We start from the raw sequence: 25,507 nt of genomic DNA on the forward strand, positions 1-25,507 counted from the left end.
ACTTTTCGACCTAATGCTTGCTTATGCCACGTGGCATTGCTAAAAATAATTTTAACAATAATCAATTAATTTAACAATGAAGGAAATAATATCAACTACAATAACTAAAGGAATCAATCAACCAATTATCAATTAAGGAAACAAATCAAATATTATCTTTTTTTTTAAACGAAAATCATATATTATCTTAGCGGTCATTCTTATTATTTTCACAAAAACCAGTTATGGAATTATTTTCAAGCTAAATCCAATTTAGAGGAGAGAGAAAATATACAATGAAAAAGATGAATTGATATAACAACTTTAAGTTTTTCACTAATACAAGATACTCAAAAAGTCAAAATATGAAATTTCAAATATAAAACAAATATTAGCTAAGTACAAGCCAATGGGTGCGTTGGTATAACAACTTTAAGTTTTTCATCACACCTATCAAACTTATATAATATAATTAATTTAAAAATTACCTAATTTCAAGCCAATGGGTACATTGGTCTAATAAGTTTTTTTTTTAATATTATTCACTTTTGGTAATGAATACCACACCATTATCATGAGATGCTAGCCCCTTCAAGAAAATATGCAAATGTAATAATAATAGTAATGCAAGTTTATTTTATTACCAAACAAGAAATAAAAAGATGATTTTGTTGAAAAAAATATACACACCATGATTATGACTAGAGATTACATATAACAAAAACAATAACAACTCAAATATTCAATTTTTAGTCCCAAAGTGGTTTAGGTAAGCTAATATGATAATCATAAAAAAATCATATCCATGACCAATACATACTAAAAGTATTTTTTTAAAAAACAAAATTAAGTGAGAGAGGTAAAATAAGAGTTCATCTATATATATGTTCAAGAAATTGAATTAGGTAAAAAAAATGAAAACCAATATATAAGCATCTGTCTACTTTAACTAATTTTGACATAAAAAAAAAAGTTCGGAAAATTTAGATAAGATTAAACAAATTTAGATATAATAATTAAGTGTTTTTCAGACAACTTAAGGGAGAATTAAGAAAATGTCAGACAAGATAAGTTGTTTAAAGATAAAAAAATATTCTTCTCACTACTAAAAAGTTAAGGTCAAGAGTACATTAAAACATTAATCTATGGCAATTCTCTCTCCAATTTATTGGATATATATTAATATATTATTCTATTATTGCGACTAAGAAGGTTGACAACCTTAGGCTTAGGGACTAGGGTCACTCAAATATTTTCCCACATTCTTACATTCAAATGAAACAAACGATATAAGTACATACACTTATGAACTTACGCTTGATACTAATATCATTTTTAAAGAAAATTCACACACTTTGAATTTGGCCCATTCTATAAAAATTATAAAATAAAAGAGTAGGAGAGAGAGTGAAAACATGACACATGTGCTTAAATTATAAAATAAAGCTTTCTTTAATTTTTATAATAGTTTGCGAATTATTTTGCAAGTTTTATGAAATATCCCAAAAAGAAATATGTTGCGTGTATTAAGAAACTAAGAATAGTAATTATTTTTCTTCAATATAATCCAATATTCTTTAACTAATTATTCTTGCAAAAAAAAAAACTAATATAACTGTTCATAAATTTAACATCCTAAACTCAAATTATATATGAAAGTATGAGTGAATCATGAAGTAGTTGACATTATAGGATATCAATAATTATTTCTTATATGCATGATTAAATATAGTTTCCTTGCTAAAATAGATATTTCTCACTTATTCATCATTAAAGTTAAGCAGCGCCATGATTTTCTTATATAATTAATATTGTATAATACTCATTCATTAGATGAAATGGGGAATGATGTAAGATAAAATATATCATCAAAATTGTGGTCATTTTAGGGAACTACAAGTAAAATAATTATCTTATAATTTTATATAAAAGTAATGTTACAATTTTTAAACCATAAATCGTGTGGACGATATTAGACTGGAAAGAGAGATATCTAATGAGCATTGCGACACTAATTTAGAAGGTGAATCAACAAGATGAGTTAATTGTCAAGCTTATATGTAAAAAAAAAGGGGGATTTATAAGTATTCAAGTTTAATTGGTTTATAATAGAGTGAAACTGTTTTGAAAAGATCAAATAAAGTTATTGAATTGGAAAAGTTGTTAATTTATTTAACTTTGTTTTGGTTTTTTTTTTCTTTGATGTAGAAGATAATATTGAAATGTACATCTTATAAAGAACCTAAAAACACACATATATTATACAAGTAGTGCGTATTTATATTTGTTTACATTTTCTAAATTAGTCTTAATGAATATTAAAACTTTAGTTCGCTTAATATATTCGAAAATTGGTTTTAGGAAGAAATTAATGAATAAGGGTTAATTGTGGACCATTGAAGTCACTTGAGGTAGTCTTTGGGAGGTGAAAAGTAAATTGAGAAACCCTGTATTATACTCATTCCGTCAGATGGAATGGGAAATAAGGTATGATACAATATATCATCGAAATTGTGATCATTTCAAGTAGCAACGGGAATAAGGTATTTAGGAAAAAAGTAGAGTGGGGAAACCCTGTATGATACTCATTCCACCAGATGAAATGGGGAATAAAGTATGATACAATATATCATCGAAATTGTGGTCATTTTAGGTAGCAACGGGAATAAGGTATTTATACCCCGTATGGTACTCATTCCGTCAGATGGAACAAATTTCCTCTGAGGTTTCAAAAAAGGCAATTTTAGTTGGTCGTGTGTCAAAAGTCAAGGACAATCCTATCGCATGGTGGGTTTGTATCTCCCGAGACCAGTTCTCAGTCATGGCCAATTTTATGTAGCCATTTCTCAGTCATTGGTAAAAATTGCCTAATAGTACTCCTATATCAGAAAGATAATGGGAAGTCTAATACTTTAAGGCCATTTCGAGGAAAAAATGAAGATGTAATGTAGAGAGTTTCTGAGACGATTACCCCCCCACGTTACTGGGATGAAAACCAAGTTCGTGCAAATTTTCTCCCTGTTGAGGCGGTTGAGATCCTTAACCTTTACCATCTCAACCCTTAGATGATGGCTTTCTATGGGGCTACACCAAAATTGGTATGTTCTACTAAATAAGACCATCACTTTATTAATTTTTTTAAGAATTCCCATACAGTTGTTGGCGATTCTATTGTATCGGAAGTGTGGAAGAAAATCTGGAATTCCAATCTTCCTCCTAAGGTGTTGTTGGCTTTACTTATGATGATATAATTGCTTCTGACTATATTATCTTCATCCGTTCTTTTTCTACTGCAGCAATTGGGTTTTCACGCTTGCAATGCTCAATTTTTACTATTAATATCTTTATTTACTATTTAGTAAAATTATCACATTTGATATTTTAAACGTATATATCAAGACGAATCTAACAATACCCACATGACATATTTGTCTTTACATAAAATAAAATATATAGTGAAAGGGTATGATAGTGAATGAATAGTGTGAAAATCTCATTGTTATATTAGACTACGAACGGATGAAGTAGCTTCTTAAAACATTTTGTTTTGCTCTAAAAAGAAGTCTTCCAAAACATATGAATATCATGTACTCCCTCCGTCCCAAAATATAGTTCCCATTTCATTTTGCACAGTCTCCAAGACGTACCTTTGACCTACGATATCTTCTATTTTTTATTAGTAAAAAATGTAAAAAGTTGATATTACGAATTTATACATTGAGATGAATCTAATAAGACCGCTCATGAATGTGTTTTTTTGTATACATTAGTAAGAATATTTGGTCAAAGTTTTTAAAATTTGACTCCCAAAATAGAAATGAGAACTATATTTTGGGACGGAGGGAGTATCTGTTAAACAACTTTATAATTAATATAAATGTGTATTTCTCTTAAACACAAAGTTTTTGATCAAGTAGACGTAAATAATCGTTTATATGTTTTCAATGTAGCGGATATATAAACATTTTTATTATTAAAGTTCCCGTGCATTATGCACGGGTCCAAAACCTAGTTATTGATGATTAGTGTAAATTGTGGAATAAAAAAGGCAAGGTCTGTTTTCATAATATCCTATTAGGTTTAAATTTGGCCGAAAATGTTAGAGATTCACTCCACATGGAAATAGCAATTACAATCTTTAATCATGTGCAAGTTGATCACCTAAATCAAAATCATTCATAATTTGGATGACATGATTGATTCAATCAAACTTTAATATGGAAATTCGTGATTTAATGATATTTTATTAATTTTTTTAAAAAAAACCGAGTAAAAAAATAACCTTTAATTTGCACTTTAAATACCCTAATCATATTTACATTGCACTACAACCAAAATTCATAAACCCTAGATACGTTTTCATACTTCATTTGAGAAAAAAAATTATGTCAAGCATCATTCACGGTTTGCAACAACATCCAATTTTATGTAGAAGGTGAATTTGTCGCAACATCAAATGGGAAGATCAATTCGTTATTCATGGCTTGCGTGAATGAAATAGTGTATCATATATCACGTGATTGCTTAACATTTTTGCATGGGATTGCATTAGTGTTTTCTGCAGCAATGTTTAACATTATTTCATATTTATTTTTGTCGTGATTGTAACACCATTTGTGATTAGTTTCATTAGTGTCCTCTATATCATTCTTTTTATATATATATATATACATATATATATATATACATATATATATATACATATACATATATATATATATATATATATATATACATATACATATACATATATATATACATATACATATATATATACATATATACATATACATATATATATATACATATATATATATACATATACATATACATATACATATACATATACATATACATATACATATATACATATACATATACATATACATATACATATACATATATATATATATATATATATATATATATATATATATACATATATATATATATATATTATGGTCATAGTTTTATTTTTTTTGGAAAGATATTATAGTCATAGTTAATTTGTATGAAATAGTGTAAACGACATACTAGGAAGCTAAGGAATTTATAGTTTTTTATTATTATTACATGCCCAAAATTGTTATAAAAAAGGAGTATATTGTTGGTTTATTATCCTCTGTCGAAGCAAGTGGTAGGTGAACTAGAAGAAAAAATTACTTAAAAAAGTAATATTGTGATAGATTTAACGTCAATATAATTAGGTTTTTGTGCAACAAAGAAAATTTCATTCTAAGATAAAATGTGCAACAATATACCCTCAACATTTGACTTTAAAACTTTAATGGGTCAATTAAATGTATGACATGGCATATAATAAATTGACCCATTAAAGTTTCAAAGTCAAATGTTGACTTTTATTAATGGGTGATCATCAAATTTAATTAATTTGGGCTTATCACTATATTAGGCCTATTTTAATTAATCATCTATTATTGGGTCATGGCTCATCAAATAAAAGGTGGACTCTTAATAGGGTTATGTCAATAATAGGTCCATGAGGCTCAAGATGCAGGATAAGTGGAAACCCTAGGGTTCTCCTAACTCTCTAAATAGAGTTCTTCCCTTCACTCGCCAGGGGGAGAAAAAATCAGACTCCAAAGCCATCAAGGAGAAAAACATAAGGCACAACCTAAACTTCTCAAGTAGTCTCTCTGCCAGTCAAGTTGCATCAGATTCTCTCCGAGAAGAAGAACAAGATCAACCTTGAGCGAGATCAAGCCCGAAGGCCCTCATTCAGGAAGATCATATTGGTTCGTGAGCAACAACAAGTCAACATCAAATCATTTCCGCAAAAGAAGAACAACAAGCCACTACTACAAATAGGTGCAAAAGTATCACCTATGCGAGACCTCCTTAATGAAATAAGTGATTATTCAGCAAAAAAAGACCTAATTTGTTCGAAAGGTGGTTTGTTATACCATGATAAAGGAGACCTATTCTTTAAAAAGGTGGTTTTTTTAAACCTTATCAGAAGCTTCCAATATTAAAGAAACCACTTATTCCTATTAAGTGGTGATTTTATTGTTATATTTTTTTTAAAAAAATAATCCATATATTATGTACGTGTTTTCAGGTCGTCAATAATAACTGTATTATTAATTATTAATTAAAAAAATAACACACATTTTTTACCCACTAAAACCCTAAATATACTACTCTTTACTTAATACGTGAGCTTCTCTCTCTATATTTTCCCAATTTTACTCTGCACTTTATTCATCTTTATTTTGATTTGAAGTTTATGCTATAATGATTTAACTTAGGGTTTCATAATTCTAAAATTTGGCGTAATTTTCAATGCGTTTATGCTGCAATGTGATGTTCATAAGCTTGAATTTATCAGATTTGTCATTTGTTGTTTAATTACACGCGTTTTTTTGTAGATAGTTAGTTCAAAGATCATGTTTTATTTTTATTTTTTGATTTGAGATTTTATAAACACGATGCATGAATGAGTAATATGAAAAAAAGTTAGGGATTTTGAGCTGTTGATTTGCGTATTTTAGGTTTTGATATGCTGTTGATTTTGTAGGATTGAATTTTATACAGATGTGTTTGATTTTGTGGATCGATTTGCTTATTTTTGCATCAACTGCTGTTTTGATTGGTGTAATTACTATTGTTAGATCGTAATAAAGCATTGTATGAACTTCTGCGAAGATATTAGTTAGTCTCTTTAAATTATCGACCTGAACACGAACTCGATTGATTTCGGCCTGTAAACTAGCCTAGTAGTAATAGTAATGGTTGCATTCGGTTTCATGTAAGTGTTAAGGTATTGATGGTGACTTATATATTGTATGTGTTTTGGCAGGTTATAAGAATTGTGAATTAGCTGAGTAGTTTCAGAATAGGAGGAGGATTTAAAGTATTGCATTTGGTCAGACCGTTTTTGTCGTTCCTTCCCGAGGTGCAAACTGCAGATAGGAAGGTGCCCTTCAGAGAAAAGGTCATCTACATGGTTATTTTGTTGTTCATATTTCTGGTGTGCGGTCAGCTTCCACATTATGGAATTCACTCCACGATGGGTGTTGATCCATTCTATTAGATGCGTGTTATCCTCACTTCCAGCCGTGGAATTGTCATGGAGCTCGATATCACCCCTATTGTGACGTCTGGGCTGGTAATGCAGCTATTGGCTGGGTCAAAGATCATTGAGGTTGACAACAATGTCCGTGAGGACCGCGCACTTTTGTAAGTTCTCTTAACCGGCTTTTGTATTCTTGCTGCGTGCTTTGGTTTAGATATGTCTTTAATGTTGGAGAAGCTCAAATCTCGCTGTTGCAAATAAATTTCACTGGGAGGTTCCGTGTTGTATTGCCTATACGGTCAAAGAATGCCCGTGGCCAACAGGGCTCATACCCCCCATCAAGTTGTTTTACACCTTCAACATGCTCATCATTCTTCAATCTACTCTTGTCACCAACCTGTACTTCATCTCACAAGTACTAAATTTGGCAATTATATATTTTGTCATTGTTTATTTTATAAATATAGTTGTAGGATTTTCTAATGTATGGAGTTTTATGCAGTTGCTATACAGGAAATACAACGGAAACTTGTTTGTGAATTTGTTGGGAAAGTGGAAGGAGCCTGAATATGGCAATCAATCAATTCCAGTTGGTGGTCTTGCGTACTATGTTAATGCCCCAGCTAGGTGTGCACATTTTTCAGTTTACACTAGTAGAATAAATGCTATTTGCTGCGGTGGTAATACTGCGATTTTACCCATACGCAGCAATATATCACGTAAAAAGAAAAGAAAAAACAAAAAATAACCATATTGCTGCGGTTTCAGACGAAACCACAGCAATATATTTTCGACGGAATTTTTTTGAAACTTTTTGACTATTTGACCAAATATATTGCTGCGGTTTCTAGAAAGAACCGCAACAATAGGTTTTTAAATTTATAATAAAACGACCCAAGTAGGGTTTCCTCTCACTCTCTCCTCCTCTCTTCCTCCCATCTTTTTCACGCCTCCTCTCATCTTCTCTCACTTCTCTCTCTCTCCTCTAACCCTCACAGTCACGCCACGCCTCCTATTTTCTTCTCTCTCTTCTCCCCTCATCTTCTCTCTCTCCTCTAACCCTCTCAGTCACGTCGGACGACCTTCTAAATCAACGTCGTCTTTCGAAATCAACATCGACTTTTCGAAATCGCTCGCCAGATTCGCAAGTCCCTCGCCAAATTCGCAAGGTCTTTCGCCAAATTCGCGAGGTCGCTCGCCAGATTCGCAAGTCCCTCGCCAAAATCGCAAGGTCGACCGTTCATTGTTCGTTCGTTCCTCGACATGCTCTCGTGGGTCGCTCGCCAGATTCATAAGTTCGCCGTCGACCATTCGGTTTTCGTTGGTTGCTCAACAGATTCGCCAGATTCACGTACTCATTTGTCGCCGTTTTGGGTCGGCGTTGTTGGTTGCCGTTGTGGGTCGCCGGTGTGAGTTGTTGTTGTGGTTTTCTAAGTTATGAAATTTTCGTTCGTTGGTTTCGAATTTGTTATTTGCTACTGTTATTATGTACAATCTGTCAATTTTTCAGTTTTAGTTGTAATTTTTTTTTTTCATTTTACTTTTTAATTTATTGTATTATTTATCGTTATATATTAATAATATTCATGTCATTTCATTTTCAATTCATATGCAAATTTTGTGGATAGTGGATTTGTTTGTTGCCTGATTTTTATTTTTCAAATGTGATTGCAAACTGAAAAAAAAAAATTTTTTTTGGTTACCAGGACCTATTGCTGCGGTTTTGACGCAAAACCTCAGCAATATATATAATACATAAAAATATTGTTGCGGCTTGGCCTTAAAACCGCAGCAATATTTGTAGATATTTCCGCGGTTTAAAACTGCAACAATATTATTAATACCTATTGCTCCCCCCTTAATTGCTGCGTGCCCAAAACCGCAGCAATATGACACTTTTTAACCGCAGCAAATAGCATTTATTCTACTAGTGTTAGCTAAAGTAGTTTCTATTTCGCCATTACTTGATTAAAGTTGCCAATATGCCTATGTTCTGGAAATGCTGCTTGGTAGAAATGGCAGCACATCCTTTCCATGCTCTGTTTTATATAATTTTCATGCTTTCAGCATGTGCTCTGTTTTCAAAGACAAGGATTGAGGTTTCTAGATCATCTGCTAGGGATGTGGCTAAGCAGCTTAAGGTATTTTATAGAATAATTTGTGGATTTATTGTTGTTTAAGGCTTATCTTTGAACTAACTATCTTTATTACATAAGGGAAGGGGGGAGCAATGGTGTCCTTTTTTGAACTGACTATTTTGCCCCCCTTTCCTTTTTAAATTACAAAATGAATTTCAATACCAACATGGGGTCAAACAAAGCCACTGGAAATTAATTTTCAACAATCACTCATAGGATTGAGAAAATCACATTATAAAAATCACGCAAATCACTCAAATGATCAGGAAATTTTACAAAAACTAAACATTAACTTACAAACTAAAACTACTCCCTCCGTTTCCTAAAGATCTTCCCACTTACTGTTCCTATAGATACCAAGGAAAATCAAGTTGTGTGGGGCATGGTGTGAGTAAAGTAGGAGAGAGAAAGGGGTTAAGATAAATAAACAAATAAAAAGAGGTTAAAGTAGGAGAGAGAAAGGGAGTAAAATTGAATTAATAATGTAATGGTGGACCATATGATAGTGACATGAGAGGGTAAATAGGGAAATTTGTTTTGCCAAATAAGGAATAAAGCAAAAGAGGGAAGATCTTTTGTAAACACCCTTAAACGGAAAGAGGGAAGATCTTTAGGAAACGGAGGGAGTAATATATTAGGACGTCAATACATATATACAAAAACATTCACAAAATTCACTTATAAATCATTGTTCTCAATAACCATTCACAATTACATACTCACAAAAATTACCTATATAAACACAAATCTAAGAAAAACATAAGATTTTGACAGTGATATCACACATTCGTCCATTGGCGATTTGTGAACTTTCAAACAGGTACATAATTCTTTTAATCTTCAAAGTTATTTCACATTAATCGAATGTTATGTAGTTGAAGAAACGGAGATAATAACAATTAGTTGAAAAGGGCTTTTATATAATTAGACTTAAATTTGATTCATTTTCATATAAAATCAGAAAACAAGATGTGTATGAAATTTGATTCATTTATGACACTGATGAAAAAGTTACAAATTTAGTTATTTTTTCTAAAACTTCCAATATAAAATTTTTGCCCAAAACTTTTCAAAATATCCATGTTAAGAAATAAATTTTGAAAAACAAAACAATATCAAACCTTTTTGCGAACAATTTTTGCAAATATCCATTTTCAGAAAAAAAATTACATTAATTTGCGGAAACCATTTCATGTGAAATCAGATTGTGTATGAAAATTTTAAAATTTCAATTCAAATATAATTGAAATTCAAAGTGTTAAAATTTAGAAAAGGAGAAAAAAAAAATGCCCATTTCATGCGAAATCAGATTGTGTATGAAAAACTTGAAATTCCATTTCAAATATAATTGAAACTCATAGTGTTAAAATTTAGAAAAGGAGAAAAATTAAAATGACTATTTCATGCAAAATCAGATTGTGTATGAAAATTTTAAATTTTCATTTCAAATATAATTGAAACTCAAAGTGTGAACATTTAGAAAAGGAGAAAAATTACTCTTCACCGATTTAAGTGGCAAATAAGTATATGGACCAACTGTTCCCGGTTAACAAACAAGATTTTTTTTTTTAAAAAAATCATCCTAAATTTAATCAGACAGGCAATGCACAAGTTTTATTGCTCAAAATAAAAATAACCCAAACCAACCCATCATGATTCATTTGGATGTAATATCCTCGCACGCATCGTGTGCACAAAAGACTAGTCTTCAAAAAAGCAAACTCAACTCAAGCTAATCGTCAAATCAATGGCAAGGTATGATGGTTGTCACGTTTTTTTAATAGAGATTCTTGCTCAATTAGCTTGTAATTTGCAGCTTAAATAGTGAAATTATACTGTATGTGACAAAGAACTAGTTGGAATGCGTAGTTAGCGTCTTAGCAATGTAGGCTTTAGAATTGGAAAAGGATCTTATGGTCTAAATGCAGACTCGCTGTCAGCTGTGAAAAATTTCAGGCCTAGATGGGTAAATAAATTGTTTTGTTGTAGCATATTTTACAGCTTGTATGTTTATCTTTTTAATATTTTATACTTTGCAGTTTTTGGCAGAGTTACAACTAAACTTTCCCAAAATAAGCTTGATGAGCTCAGTCGCTTGCGAATCAAATATGTGGCTGAATATAAACAAGTGGATGAAGAAGAATCGGAAGATAATGACCATTTTAATTAGGATCTATGTATTTTCTTTTTGAGCGGGATTAGGGTGGTGCTTCTATTTTTGTGCACATGAAATTGGAAGAAACAGGCCTAGGCGCTCTATTTTTTTTTTTATAACTTATCTGAATTTTCGGAATCTTCGAACATTATATTGATATGCATGTAATTTTGTAGTGAATGATATTGAATGAATGAAAAGGTATTCCAATTTTAAAGTCATCTATTATCTCAATACAAGTGCCTAGATGTTCTATATATATGCGAATTACTTGTAGATTATGAAAGACACACATGGAGCAGGTAGAACGGATTGGAGAAGCGTATAATAATATAGAAATATTGCCGTTTTTTTTATTAAAAAATAAGGTTAAAGAGACCACCTTTTCCTTTCGGGTGGTGTTTTCATGAATGATTAAAATGACCACCTATATATTAAAAATGATTTCTTTGTAAGTTAAAAAGACCACCTATCTGTAAAATGTGGCGCCTTATCCTTCTTCTTTTTCTATTTAAATTCATAAATAACCACTTATTTTAAGGAAGTGGTCTCTTCTATCAAATTAAGAAACCACCCGCAATAAGTGGTTATTTATTCTGAGAGACCTATGAGCTGAAGACCACCTCTCATGTGGTCTCTAAATGAGATTTTAGGGAGTCTCTTTAGGCTTTGTTGTAGTAGTGAGCATTCAACGTGTGCCGTTCCTTCTACCCTAGAAGTTTTCTACCTTGGACGAGATCAAGCCTCGACGGCCCTCATTCAAGAAAGTCAAGTCAATAGTTCTTGAATTCACCAAATTAGTTCATGAATTAATTAAATTCAAGTGGAGATTGAATAAGAGGAGAAACATTCGAGATTGTAACCCAAAAAAATACAAAATTAATAAAATATTATTTTGTTCACATCTTTTACTCTCTATTTTGCAGATCTAAAATTTATGTTTACAGTATCATATATCACGTGATTGCTTAACATTTTTGCATGGGATTGCATTAGTGTTTTCTGCACCAATGTTTAACATTGTTTCATCTTTATTTTTGTCGTAATTGTAACACAATTTGTCATTAGTTTCATTAGTTTCCTCTATATCATTCTTTTTATATGTATAATATATATATTATGGTCATATTTTTTTTTTTTTGGAAAGGTATTATAGTCATAGTTAACTTGTATGAAATAGTGTAAACGGCATACTAGGAAGCTAAGGAATTGACAGTTTTTTATTATTATTACATGCCCAAAATTGTTATAAAAAAGAAGAGAGTATATTGTTGGTTCATTATCCTCTGTCGAAGCAAGTGGTAGGTGAACTAGAAGAAAAAATTACTTAAAAAAGTAATATTGGGATAGATTTAAAGTCAAATATAATTAGGTTTTTGTGCACGAAAGAAAATTTCATTCTAAGATAAAATGTGCAACAATATACCCTCAACACCTTGAGCAAAATTTTCTACAGTCGGCTTAAATGTAATCAAAGAGCTCTCACAAGTTTGTTTGAAATGTCTAATTAAAATCATGATTTAATCAATAATCCTAGATTACAATTTTCGAAGTGTGATTCTATGGAAAAAGAGAAAATAACTTGAACTAGAGTTTGACAATAGAATTTGCTAATCTTACTTTTCGCTTTGTTAAAATTTTGTACAGATTTGTAATGAGAAAGCAATAATTTTAGTTGCTTTTAAAAACTTCCTATTCTATTATGATATTATAATAGAGTAGTAGCTTATTGTATTGAGTTGGTAGAATAAAATACATAGCTTCAGTTGAGAGAAATTATATATTAAACTTATGAAGCTTCAATTTGTAGTAGTAGACTTACGAAGGAAATATATTAAACCCTTTGAAACTTTGAGCAACAGATTGAATGGCGTACGTGTCTCAGCCTTTGATTATGTCATTGATCATCTATATCTATATTATTATTTAGAGCAAAATCCTAAATCTTATGTGGCAAGCTCATGTTTAACGAGCAATTCTAGAGCACAAGCAATGTAAAACTATTATATAGGGTGTCCACGTAGGATTGGCCTTGGAGAATCCGAAACTTACAAGATTTCGGAAATTATATGCCTTAATTACGAGTGATTTGAGGTAATTATGGGTGATTAGCGTAAAGTGTGGAATAAATAAGGCAAGATCGTTTTTTAATCTCTATTTCCATTTAAAATTTGGCCGAAAATTATTCACTCCCATATTGTTATACTTTCGATTTTCCTTTGTAATTCATATATGGTAATAAAATTAAAATATCAATCATGCATGATTTATGTCAATTAGAAAATTAAAAAAATAGGTAATTATTGATTATTTTTAGTAGAATTTTGCGGCAAGTTGTAGTAGAATTTTGAGGTACTGAAATATGAGTGTAGATGGCCGCAAGTAGTAGAGTTTCAGGGGAAGTTTTAAGTTTCCTAATTGACAGACTTGAAGGATCAAATTTGGTTTTTAAAAATAAAATAAAAGATAAAATCAATATCATATATCATATCACATAATATCTATATTTATATCTATACTTCTATCTAAAGTAAAATCCCAAATCCTACATGGCAAGCTCGTGTTCACCGAGCAATTTTATAGGTTCATAAACTAAAGACTCTCAAATTCGGTGTCCACGTGACATGTCATTATATTGTGGCCGAAAATTCTTTGTAAAATGCTAAAAAAATCGTGATTTATGTTGATTGAGTATTTAAATTAGGCAATTAATATCATGATCTCATATGAGATTTCCGGAAATCAAGCATATCCCATTTATATATTAATGTGATTGACGTTAATTATGGTTAAAATTACGCAATTAAAATCCCAAATTCATATATACTTTTGGCCGAAATTTATAATTTCCATATTGGTTACATTTCGAAATTTTAAATTCCCAAATAAAAATGGTAATCATATATAATATTAAAGCAAGAAAAAATCATCCAATGTGGCAGTTCCATATTCTTTCTCGCCTCTCATTGCTCTTTGATTTTTCAACCCCTCTCATTCACTTGCCACGTGTCACTTATTAAAGTAATATTTTGCAAATCCTCTTTGATTGAGGCAATGGCAATGAAGCGTGTATGGCAAATTAGCACCAAATCAATTCCTTCCAAATTCTTCAAATGTGCTACTACTCTATTATGATTGATTCTTCAACATGGTTTGGTGATTCTTTCCAAATATTGGGTTCTTCTTCAATACGTATGATTCTTCAAGATAGTTATAATATAGTTGCAAAGACAATTAATTTTGTATTATGGTTGTCAAATTCTTCATCTTCCTAATATTATATATGATAAACAAAATAATTCCTTCCATCTCACCACAGTGGTTTTCATTATTGCTTAAGGAGTTAGAAACTTATGCTTTATTTAATAGAATTAGGGATCAGGCCTTGAGAATAACGTAAAATTTTGAAGGAATTGTGTTGAAGTAAGAATTTCATCAGTATATAATTGATTGCGATGAACCGATGATTGATAGATGTCGCCCCTGTCTAATCATCTCTTGATGCGAGAATTATGGTGAATGACATTAATCTTATTCACTTTTTTCAAATTCAAATTTTGTCGAAATTTATACAGATTTGGAATTTCTATCAAAATTGAATGTTTGAAGGAGATATGAGGATACATGTACACTTTTTCTGTATTTAGTGATAAATATTTTACATGCATTACCATCTTATTTCTAAGCTAATCGTTCATTCACTTATGGCCTGTTTGTTATTATTTTTTATTTTGAGTTCTTACAAAAACTAAAAAATGAAAAATATGAAAATTAGAAAAAAATAGATTTTAGTTTGTTTGTGTGATGGGTAAATTTTACTTGCGTCCAGTTAGATGAAATGGGTAATGATGTAAGATAAAATATATCATCAAAATTGTGGTCATTTTAAGGAAATACAAGTAAAATAAATAATTTTATATAAAAGTAATTTTACAATTTTTAAACCATAAATCGTGTGGACGATATTAGACTGGAAAGAGAGATATTAATGAGCATTGCGACACTAATTTAGAAGGTGAATCAACAAGATGAGTTAATCGTCAAGTTTATATGTAAAAAAAAAAGGGATTTATAAGTATTCAAGTTTAATTGGTTTATAATAGAGTGAAACTGTTTTGAAAAGACCAAATAAAGTTATTGAATTGAAAAAGTTGTTAATTTATTTAACTTTGTTTTGGCAACTTTTTTTTTCTTTGATGTAGAAGATAATATTGAAATGTATATCTTATAGAGAACCTATAAAACACACATATATTATACAAGTAGTGCGTATTTATATCTGTTTATATTTTCTAAATTAGTCTTAATGAATATTAAAACTTTAGTTCGCTTAATATATTCGAAAATTGGTTTTAGGAAGAAATTAATGAGTAAGGGTTAATTGTGGACCATTGAAGTCACTTGAGGTAGTCTTTGGGAGGTGAAAAGTAAATTGGTTTACCCTGTATTATACTCATTTCTTCAGATGGAATGGGAAATAAGGTATGATACAATATATCATCGAAATTGTGATCATTTCAAGTAGCAACGGGGAATAAGGTATTTAGGAAAAAAGTAGAGTGGGGAAACCCCGTATGATACTCATTCCATCAGATGAAATGGGGAATAAAGTATGACACAATATATCATCGAAATTGTGGTCATTTTAGGTAGCAACGTGGAATAAGGTATTTATACCCCGTATGGTACTCATTCCGTCAGATGGAACAAATTTCCTCTGAGGTTTCAAAAAAGGCAATTTTAGTTGGTCGTGTGTCAAAAGTCAAGGACAATCCCTATCGCATGGTGGGTTTGTATCTCCCGAGACCAGTTCTCAGTCATGGCCAATTTTATGTAGCCATTTCTCAGTCATTGGTAAAAATTGCCTAATAGTATCCTATAAGAAAGATAATGGGAAGTCTAATACTTTAAGGCCATTTCGAGGAAAAAATGAAGATGTAATGTAGAGAGAGTTTCTGAGACGATTGACCCCCCACTGGTTACTGGGATGAAAACCAAGTTCGTGCAAATTTTCTCCCTGTTGAGGCGGTTGAGATCCTTAACCTTTACCATATCACAGCCCTTAGATGATGGCTTTCTATGGGGCTACACCAAAATTGGTATGTTCTATTAACACTTTATTAATTTTTTTAAGAATTCCCATACAGTTGTTGGCGCGCAATTCTATTGTATCGGAAGTGTGGAAGAAAATCTGGAATTCCAATCTTCCTTCTAAGGTGTTGTTGGCTTTACTTATGATGATATATATAATTGCTTCTGACTATGTTATACTTCCTCCGTTCTTTTTTACTGCAGCAATTGGGTTTTCACGCTTGCCAATGCATAATTTTTACTATTAATATCTTTATTTACTATTTAGTAAAATTATACAAATTTGATATTTTGAAAGTATATATCAAGACGAATCTAACAATACCCCACATGACTATATTTGTCTTTACATAAAAATAACAATATATAGTGAAAGGGTATGATAGTGAATGAATAGTGTAAAAATCTCATTGTTATATTAGACTACGAACGGATGAAGTAGCTTCTTAAACCATTTTGTTTTGCTCTAAAAAGAAGTCTTCTAAAAAATATGAATATCATGTATCTGTTAAACAACTTTATAATTAATATAAATGTGTATTTCTCTTAAACATAAAGTTTTTGATCAAGTAGACGTAAAGAATCGTTTATATGTTTTCAATGTAGCTGATATATAAAAATTTTTATTGTACTAAAGTTCCCGTGCATTATGCACGGGTCCAAAACCTAGTCAATTTTAGTTATCAATCAAATCTTAATTATTGCCAATGTTAATGGTAATTGTCAATCAATCACTTAATCTAAATTAATAGTACCGAAATTCTTAACATTCACTCAAATCATGTGCAACTTGATCACCTAGACCAAAATCATTCCTAAATTGAATTACGTGATTTTAGGGATTGATTCAATCAAGCTTTGAAATTAACAATTAATGATATTTTTTTTATTAAATGTAATCAATCTAGGACAATAATCACGTGATTGATATCACATAAATATCAAACTTTGCATAAGTTAGGGAAGTAATTCAAGCAAGTTTCCAATTTCGACAAAAGAACCGATGAATATTAAGTATAAATACACGTTTTATGTGGTTTTATCCTCCACCAAATTCATCATTTTTTCCTCCATACATTCGTTTCATCACATTGCAATTTGCCCCTTTAGGCTGAAGATTTCTCTTTGCAGATTGCATTGACTAGATAGAGAAATTATCATGGCCAAACCCAAACTAATTGCATACTCTTCCTTGAACGTAGCCTACTACTACTCTTATGTAACTATCTTTACTTAGTCTCTAATATATTCTATCCTATATATAATTGTAGATTCCTGTTTTATCTTTTGTAATTATCTCTATCATTTGTAACTATCCTAAGTAGTGGTATTTTATCCTAGATAGCAGTATGTTGTATTATACTACTATAAACTATGTCAATGTAAATGTAATATATCATTTACAAAAAATTACCCAAGCATTGCTAATGATATAGTTCATCGGTTTTTTACAAGAATTATATAGTTCATGATTATCTTATGGAAAAAAAAAAAACAAAGTCGTTTTATTAGTATTGTAATTTTGGTAATTTTATGTGTGGACGAATAAACATGGATCTCTTAATGAAATAGTATAGACTTGTGTTGTGTATCAATGACACCAGTGATTAAGTTTGAGTAACATATCTTCCGTCACATTCTAAAGCATTGTAAGAAATAGTCTAGACTTGTTTTTGCTTCGCAACTCTTTTGTGTTGCACGTGACGGTAAAGTATTCATGGTAATATATTTGAAGTATTCACGGTAATGAGGATCGGATTTAACATTGATTGAATAGTTGAGTACAATAACACTACCCAACTATATCTTTTCCCTAAAATGAAACATTAGATTAAGGTGATACCATAAACTACTACATAATATATCATCAATAAATAAAATCAGTTTACCATAATCTTTTAAGTGTGTTATTTTCACTTTAAAAATAATAAGATTGAGCTCTAATAAGTTAAGATAAGTTAATAAGTTCAGTTACTCATTCATAAAAGAATTTAAACTCTTTAAAAAAATTATAATGAGTATAAAGTTCAATTAAGTTCAAGATAATTTAAGTGAGTATAGTGCACCTTACAATTCAAAGCATTGCCATTATTATGTGTCATATGGTATACTCCCTCCGGTTTTTATTAGTTTACCCTTTTTTTTTGCACAAAGTTTTAAAACAAACAATGTTGTAGGATAGAAAGAAAGAGAAACTATTATTTTATGTTAAAGTTGATTGTGTGTGTGATGGAAAGTAAGTGGTCCCATTACAAAAATAGAAACAAAAAAAATGGGTAAACTAATACGGGACGTCCCAAAAAGAAATACGGGTAAACTAATAAAGATCGAAGATAGTATATTATCAATGACGAAAATCATGAAAAATATCAAGAAAGATGTCCGTAGAATTTTCATTTCAAGAGTTGATATTTGGAGAGAGAAAACACTTTGTTAGTATATCTATCTAATATTATAAAACAAAATCACTTAGCTAAGTGCAAATTTGTTAAGTATTTTCAAATATGTTCACTACATGACGAACTCAAGGTATTACAAATCTAATGTTTCGAATCATAAGTGAACATTCAATTTTATATGAAGCATTTTCATTGTTTGTCTTTGACAACATGATTTCAAGGATATGCTGAGAGTAATTACAACTATATACGATAACATTTAGACCTGGCAATCGGACCAATCGGGTTCGGATCGGACCAATTCAGATCGGACCGTTTTCGGATCAAGTTACATTCGGACTGAGATCGGACCGGATCGGACCGTTTCGGATTGGGTCATTGTTCGGACTATTATTTCGGATTGGAATCGAACTGGACCAATTCAGATCGGACCGTTTTCGGATCAAGTTACATTCGGACCGAATCAGATCGTTTCGGATTGGGTCATCGTTCAGACTATTATTTCGGATCGGGTTCGGATTATGGTTTCGGATCATCGGATCGGATTTCGGATTGGGCAAGAAAGATTTTGAGCTTTTTTAGTAGGATAAGGGTTGTCCACTTGTCCTATGTAAATAAATTTTATTCTATTAATCTTTTGAGTTATTAATTATATTAATTGTTTAGTATAGTACCCTAGTCCCTACATTTTTAAAATTATTCATCTAACTATTTGAGTATTCGTTACATATACTTACATGAAATTCTTCCAAAGTTTTGTTTATTTATTCTTAGAAACGTTGTTAATTGATTATATAAATTATAAGATTTTGAAAATATGAAGGAAAAATTATAAGATTTTGAAAATTATAAAAAAGGGGTAAGTTTTGAGTATTTCGAATCAAAGCCTAATCGAAACCAATAATTTCGGATCGGTTTACCTTCGGGTCGGATCGATTTTAGATCGGATCGGATCGGTTTCGGATCGGGTAAGATTATATCGGATTTCTGATGAGTTTCGGATCAAGATTATTTCGGATCGGGATTCGGACTGGATCGGGACCGTTTCGGATTCGGATCAAGGTTCGGACCGTCTCGTTCGGACCCATATCGGACCACGGATCGGATATTTCGGATCAGGACCAACTTTGCCAGGTCTATACATGAGCATGAAACAGTCGCGAAAAATCACAACAAGAATGCGCGCTTTTAGCGTCTGACTTTACCGTCCGGCCCAATCAGACGCAAATTAGCGTCCGTTTTTATAAAAGTAGTGTCCGTTTTTGGACGGACGCTAATTAGCATCCGCTTTTATAGAATTAGCGTCCGACTTTTGAACGGACGGTAATTACCGTCCGTTGTACAAGTTTACCGTCTACCTTAACGGACGGTATTCAATGGTCATCAACAAAAATCACGACCCACTTATTTCCAACCCTATCTCTAAGTTCTTATCTATTTTTTTTTCTCTCTCACCATTCTGCTTATGTTTTCGTCGGCGGCACCTTACGATCTCACTGAAGGCGATCTTCTTGTTGTCTTTGCCCAGTACGAAATCATCTGTTTCAATTTTTTTCGTTAATTTATCTGTTTCGTCAAATTTTCAATTCGTTTAGTAATTTATTGTTTTTTGAATTGAATTCTTTGAAGATATGGCGAAAGTCCAAAGGTTTTGCATTTGTGGCGTATGAGGATCAAAGAAGCACAACTCTAGCCCGCACTTTCTCTGATTTGAAGGAGGTTCGATCGATTTCTGAGCCAATGTCGCAGGTTTTCGTTTTAGGGTTAGTGATTTTTTTGGGTTTTTTATGTGGGTTGTTTCAGATCTAGTTTCTTTTTGTTAATTTCTCAATTCTCCTTCAAAACCCCATATTTATCCTCTCTTTTTTCTATTTGTAATTTCGAATCCTTATTTTTTCGTATGTTTTTTTCGTTTTCTCATTGAAAAAGAAAACCGTCGTCAATGTAGAGGAATTGAACTTATTGCGTCAGAAAATTTCACATATTTTGCAGTAATTCAAGCTTTAGGAAGTCCTTTAACCAACAAATACTCAGAGGGTATGCCCGGAAATCGTTATTTAATGAACACATTGATCAAGAGCACTTGAATGTTACAGATTAAACCTAGAAAAATGGGGTGTAGTCCAGCAAATATTGCTGTATATACAGCAGTTTTAAACCCACATGATAGAATTATGGGGTTAGATCTTCCATTAGGTGGACATTTAACTCATGGGTATATTGATTATGATAAGCTTGAGGAGAAAGCTTTGGACTTTATGGGGTTAGATCTTCCATCAGGTGTTTCACAAATCGGTGTATACTTCTTACTAGGAATGGCTTCATGATGATGTGTTATGTTTTAGGTGCTCATTGAAACAATATTTCTGTGACTGAAGCAATAAGATTTTGGGTCCATTCTTTTCTTTTTTTTTGGGGGAAGGGGGGTTGGTGGGGGGTGGCCGGGTGGGTGGGGTTTGACCGTGGAATGGAACTATCGTCGTGTCCTGTCCAATTTCTTGTTTACATTGACTTGCGTATCCTTTTGGTGTTTTTTGCGATTGATGAACTGCATAGTGGACTGTGGATTGAATTGATCTTTGATCTCTTACCTGCTGAGTTAAAAAAATATTGGAGTTAATGATATGCTATATTTTGCTTTATCATATTCTTCTTCTCATTCTGATTTGTGGTGATTTTTGTGCTCTAATCACTGCCACTTGGTTATCTAAATTTGAATGTTCTGATTGATGTGGTTGGTGTCTTTGAGTAAATTGGATGTGACACCTTGGTATTTACTAGGTTTAAGAGGATAGTTGCCTCATTCCCATTGAACTTAGGGTTGGTATTGAACTAATTAATTTGATCCTGTTGAGCTTGTACCAGAATTTTGTTTTGTTGGCTGGCTAAATAGTGTTTGGCCTCTCTTCTAGGGAGTTATGTAAGTTTGATGTTATACATTCTTTTTCTCTTCCCAGCTGATGAATAAATGATAAGCAGGATTAACAGCAGCTTAAATGTCGTTAAGGTATTTATCCTGTAACCAGTGGGTTCACCTTCAAAAGTATTAAATTTTGAGACACTTTAACATAGCCACTCTTCATTTCCTATCCAAATAATTTCACTTTCTTATCACCTTGTTTTATTTCTTCTGTGGTGGTCAGCCCGGTGTCTTTACCAAAGCAAAAGGAAGTCGTACAGAAGTTGCACCTCGAATTTTTAAACCACCAAAAAGTATTCAACTTAAGCGCCTGTCACCAAGCTTGTGCTTTCCTATGGATCAGAAAAGCGTGCATGAGGGTGCCTTTGGTGTGGGTCAGAAGGATGGTGTGATTATCGTGGATCACGGATCTCGCCGGAAAGAGTCTAATATCTTACTGAGTAATGCTTCTATGTTTTTTTTTTTTCTTTGTACATGTATCCTTTGAAAGGGGGGGGGGTATTGTTGCAACTATTTATACTCTAGTTATTATATAAGTGTGCTTACTCATATACTGCAGATAAATTTGTGCTAATGTTTAAAAGCAGAACTGGATACCCCATTGTTGAGCCTGCTCATATGGTAATTACCTTGTTAATTATTACATTGTAATGCTATTTATTTTCAAATGGAGATGAAATTGCTGAGTGGACTTGGCAGCTAACATCTCATTAGCTTTTAGTGTGTTGAGGAATATGGCGGACTGATACTTGGTCATCACTTAGAACTTTCAATGAAATTCGCTATTCATTATATCTACACCCAAACTTTAGAATTAAGTTTGCTTGTTAATTGTACATGCATTTCTATATTCTAATTCTGGTACTTTGCTGTTTTACACTGAGCTTGTCATCTTGATTCCTAACCATGTTTTGTCTTTTTTCATTGTTCAGGAATTGGCAGATCCATCTATAAAAGATGCTTTTGATTTGTGTGTCCAGCAAGGGGCAAATCGTGTTATCATAAGCCCATTTGTTCCAGATTTTTGTTGCGGAGTTTAAACTAGTGTACATGTAATTATATGAGATTTGTATTAGATTTTGTTCTAAGTATACTAGAATTTAGTTCTCAAATTATTTTTTCACTTGTATCTACATTTATTATCAATAATAATTAAATTGATTAATTTGTTTGCCTTAATAAAAGAAGTATTGTATTTGCATTATTTCATATCTTACTAATATCAATTAAAAGAAAAAAGCTTTCAAGAGTAGGGTCTGTGAAACGGTTGCTTCCTTCTTCTTTGAGTTGAATATGGACTTTCAAGTAGTATTTCAGATGGGAGTACAACGAAGTAAAAAAACAGGCTGCGCTTGAAAACGGTCGCTAATTAGCGACTGCCAAGGCAATTAGCGACCGCCTAGGCAGTCGCTAATTAGCGACTGTTGATGACGGTCGCTAATTAGCGACTGCCCAGGCGGTCGTAATTGGCGTCTGCGGTGGGCGGTTGCTAAGTAGCGACTTCAAGGAAGCGGTCGCTAAATGCAAAACATCGGACGCTAAATTTTTAGCGTCCGCTTTGCGGACGCTATTTGGAACATTAGCGACCAAGGGTTTGCATCAGCCGTTTAGCGTCCGTCGGCGGACGCTAATATGTTTAGCGTCCAATTCCGTGTTTTTAGCGTCTGATTTTTGCGGACGCTAAAGGCTGACATTCTTGTTGTGAATTGGAGTTCAACTAATTCAGATTCTGAGCTCACGAACCCCTTAGAAATGGTAAAAAAACAATTCAGGCTTTTGAATCGCTCAATTATGATGTCCGAGCTAGGAGTTAGGCCCAAATTACGATTTTGATCCTATATGAGCAGGAAACAGACGCGAAAAATCGGACTTCAAGGAATTCAGATTCTGAGCTAACGAACCCCTTAGAAATGGTAAAAACAATTCAGGCTTTTGAATCGCTCAATTCTGATGTCCGAGCTAGGAGTCAAGCCCAAATTACGATTTTAGGCCTACATGAGTAGACCTGGCAATCGGACCAATCGGATCGGATTCGGATCGGACCAATTCAGATCGGGCCATTTTCAGATCAAGTTACATTCGGACTGAGATCGGACCGGATCGGACCGTTTCGGATTGGGTCATTATTGTTCGGACTATTATTTCGGATCGGAATCGGACCAGACCAATTCAGATCGGACCGTTTTTAGATCAAGTTACATTCGGATTGGGATCGGACCGAATCGGATCGTTTCAGATTGGGTCATCGTTCAGACTATTATTTCGGATCGGGTTCGGATTATGGTTTTAGATCATCGGATCGGATTTCGGATTGGGCAAGAAAGATTTTGAGCTTTTTTAGTAGGATAAGGGTTGTCCACTTGTCCTATGTAAATAAATTTTATTCTATACTAATCTTTTGAGTTATTAATTATATTTATTGTTTAGTAGTTAGTACTCCCTAGTCCCTACATTTTTTAAAATTATTCAATATAACTATTTGAGTATTCGTTACATATACTTACATGAAATTCTTCCAAAGTTTTGTTTATTTATTCTTAGAAACGTTGTAATATGATTATATAAATTATAAGAAAAATATGAAGGAAAAATTATAAGATTTTGAAAATTATAAAAAAACTGATAAGTTTCGAGTATTTCGGATCAAAGCCTAATCGAAACCAATAATTTCGGATCGGTTTATCTTCGGGTCGGATCGGTTTTAGATCGGGTCGGATCGGTTTCGGATCGGGTAACATTATATCAGATTTCGGATGAGTTTCGGATCAAGATTATTTCGGATCGGGACCGTTTCAGATTCGGATCAAGGTTCGGACCGTCTCGTTCGGACCCATATCGGACCACAGATCGGATATTTCGGACCGGATTTTCGGATCAGGACCAACTTTGCCAGGTCTAATAACATTTAGTTTAGTACAATGTATCTCAAAAAAATCTGCGCACTATAGTCATTACCCACAAATTTCAGTAAACCTTAATTTTGTCAAGTATATTTTAAAATTACAATTAGTATTGGATGCATCTGATGTATAATAAATTATTATTAGTAGAAAAACTCACTTTAAGTCAAAATGTGTCACTTTTAAGTCAATATAGGTCATTTTTAGGTTAATATTGGTATTTTTAAGTCAAGAAGTAATTTTCAGATAAGTATTTTATTCGGTGAATTGATGACTATTGAAACATATTGGACAAGATATAAAATTATAGGTAAATGTTATAAAGCATTGTATGATTAAAATTATTTATTTCAAAAAAATCTTTAAGTCTTTTTAAAACATGGGGTGAATATTAATGTTCAACAAAACGTAAGGGTTAATTTAGTTTAACTGAAACTTATGGGTCTATATTGCACAATTGTTTATCAAAGTGAGAGAATTCAACTTGCCGCATAAAGATGATCATGTATTTTTTCTGGTAGAAGTTACAACTAGGACAAACCAAGCAAATGGAAAAAAAACATTCAATATATGGTTCATTATCTTATAGTTTATCAATTTTTGGTGGAATCACGAAATATGAAAAAGATGATCATGTTTTTTTTATGAGAAAGAGAATCGTAAAGAAGATGATAATCACCATTAATTTCAAACTATCCTGGTATGTTATAGGCTTTTAGCCCATGTGAAACACAGTCTCATTTATTTTTTATGTTTTAGGGTCAAGGAAAGTTAGTTAGTTTTGTGAATCAACAATGCATAATGAAAGAGTTTGGGAAGTCATATTGTCATTGATTGCCACAGTTTATATAGTACATCAGTAGGAGTTGTATACAACAAAGGATATAGT

General features: G+C 32.0%; 1 protein-coding gene, 1 non-coding gene and 1 pseudogene across 2 annotated transcripts; all 3 read left to right on the forward strand.

Moving 5' to 3' along the window:
* Positions 1-7,033: 7,033 nt before the first annotated feature.
* Positions 7,034-21,125, forward strand: LOC104894382 (uncharacterized; annotated as a pseudogene).
* LOC125498104 (small nucleolar RNA U31b) lies at positions 14,766-14,845 on the forward strand. The gene has a single exon (XR_007274871.1). It is a non-coding gene; the product is annotated as a small nucleolar RNA U31b (small nucleolar RNA).
* Positions 20,004-22,922, forward strand: LOC104894137 (hypothetical protein). The gene is made up of 6 exons (XM_010680313.4): positions 20,004-20,325; positions 20,428-20,561; positions 21,756-21,805; positions 21,942-22,158; positions 22,278-22,339; positions 22,651-22,922. The coding sequence occupies exons 3-6, from the start codon at positions 21,767-21,769 to the stop codon at positions 22,756-22,758; spliced, it is 426 nt and encodes a 141-aa protein (XP_010678615.2). The 5' UTR covers positions 20,004-20,325; positions 20,428-20,561; positions 21,756-21,766; the 3' UTR covers positions 22,759-22,922.
* Positions 22,923-25,507: the final 2,585 nt, after the last annotated feature.

This window comes from Beta vulgaris, chromosome 5, assembly GCF_026745355.1.
Source record: "Beta vulgaris subsp. vulgaris cultivar EL10 chromosome 5, EL10.2, whole genome shotgun sequence".
Taxonomy (NCBI): Eukaryota; Viridiplantae; Streptophyta; class Magnoliopsida; order Caryophyllales; family Amaranthaceae; genus Beta; species Beta vulgaris.

Bases quoted from the DNA above. Each gene is read 5' to 3' on its own strand.
- LOC104894137 (XM_010680313.4), top strand. From the start codon at position 21,767: ATGATAAGCAGGATTAACAGCAGCTTAAATGTCGTTAAG. The intron at 21,806-21,941 runs GTATTTATCCTG...TGTGGTGGTCAG, and splicing joins GCAGCTTAAATGTCGTTAAG to CCCGGTGTCTTTACCAAAGC. The intron at 22,340-22,650 runs GTAATTACCTTG...TTCATTGTTCAG, and splicing joins TTGTTGAGCCTGCTCATATG to GAATTGGCAGATCCATCTAT.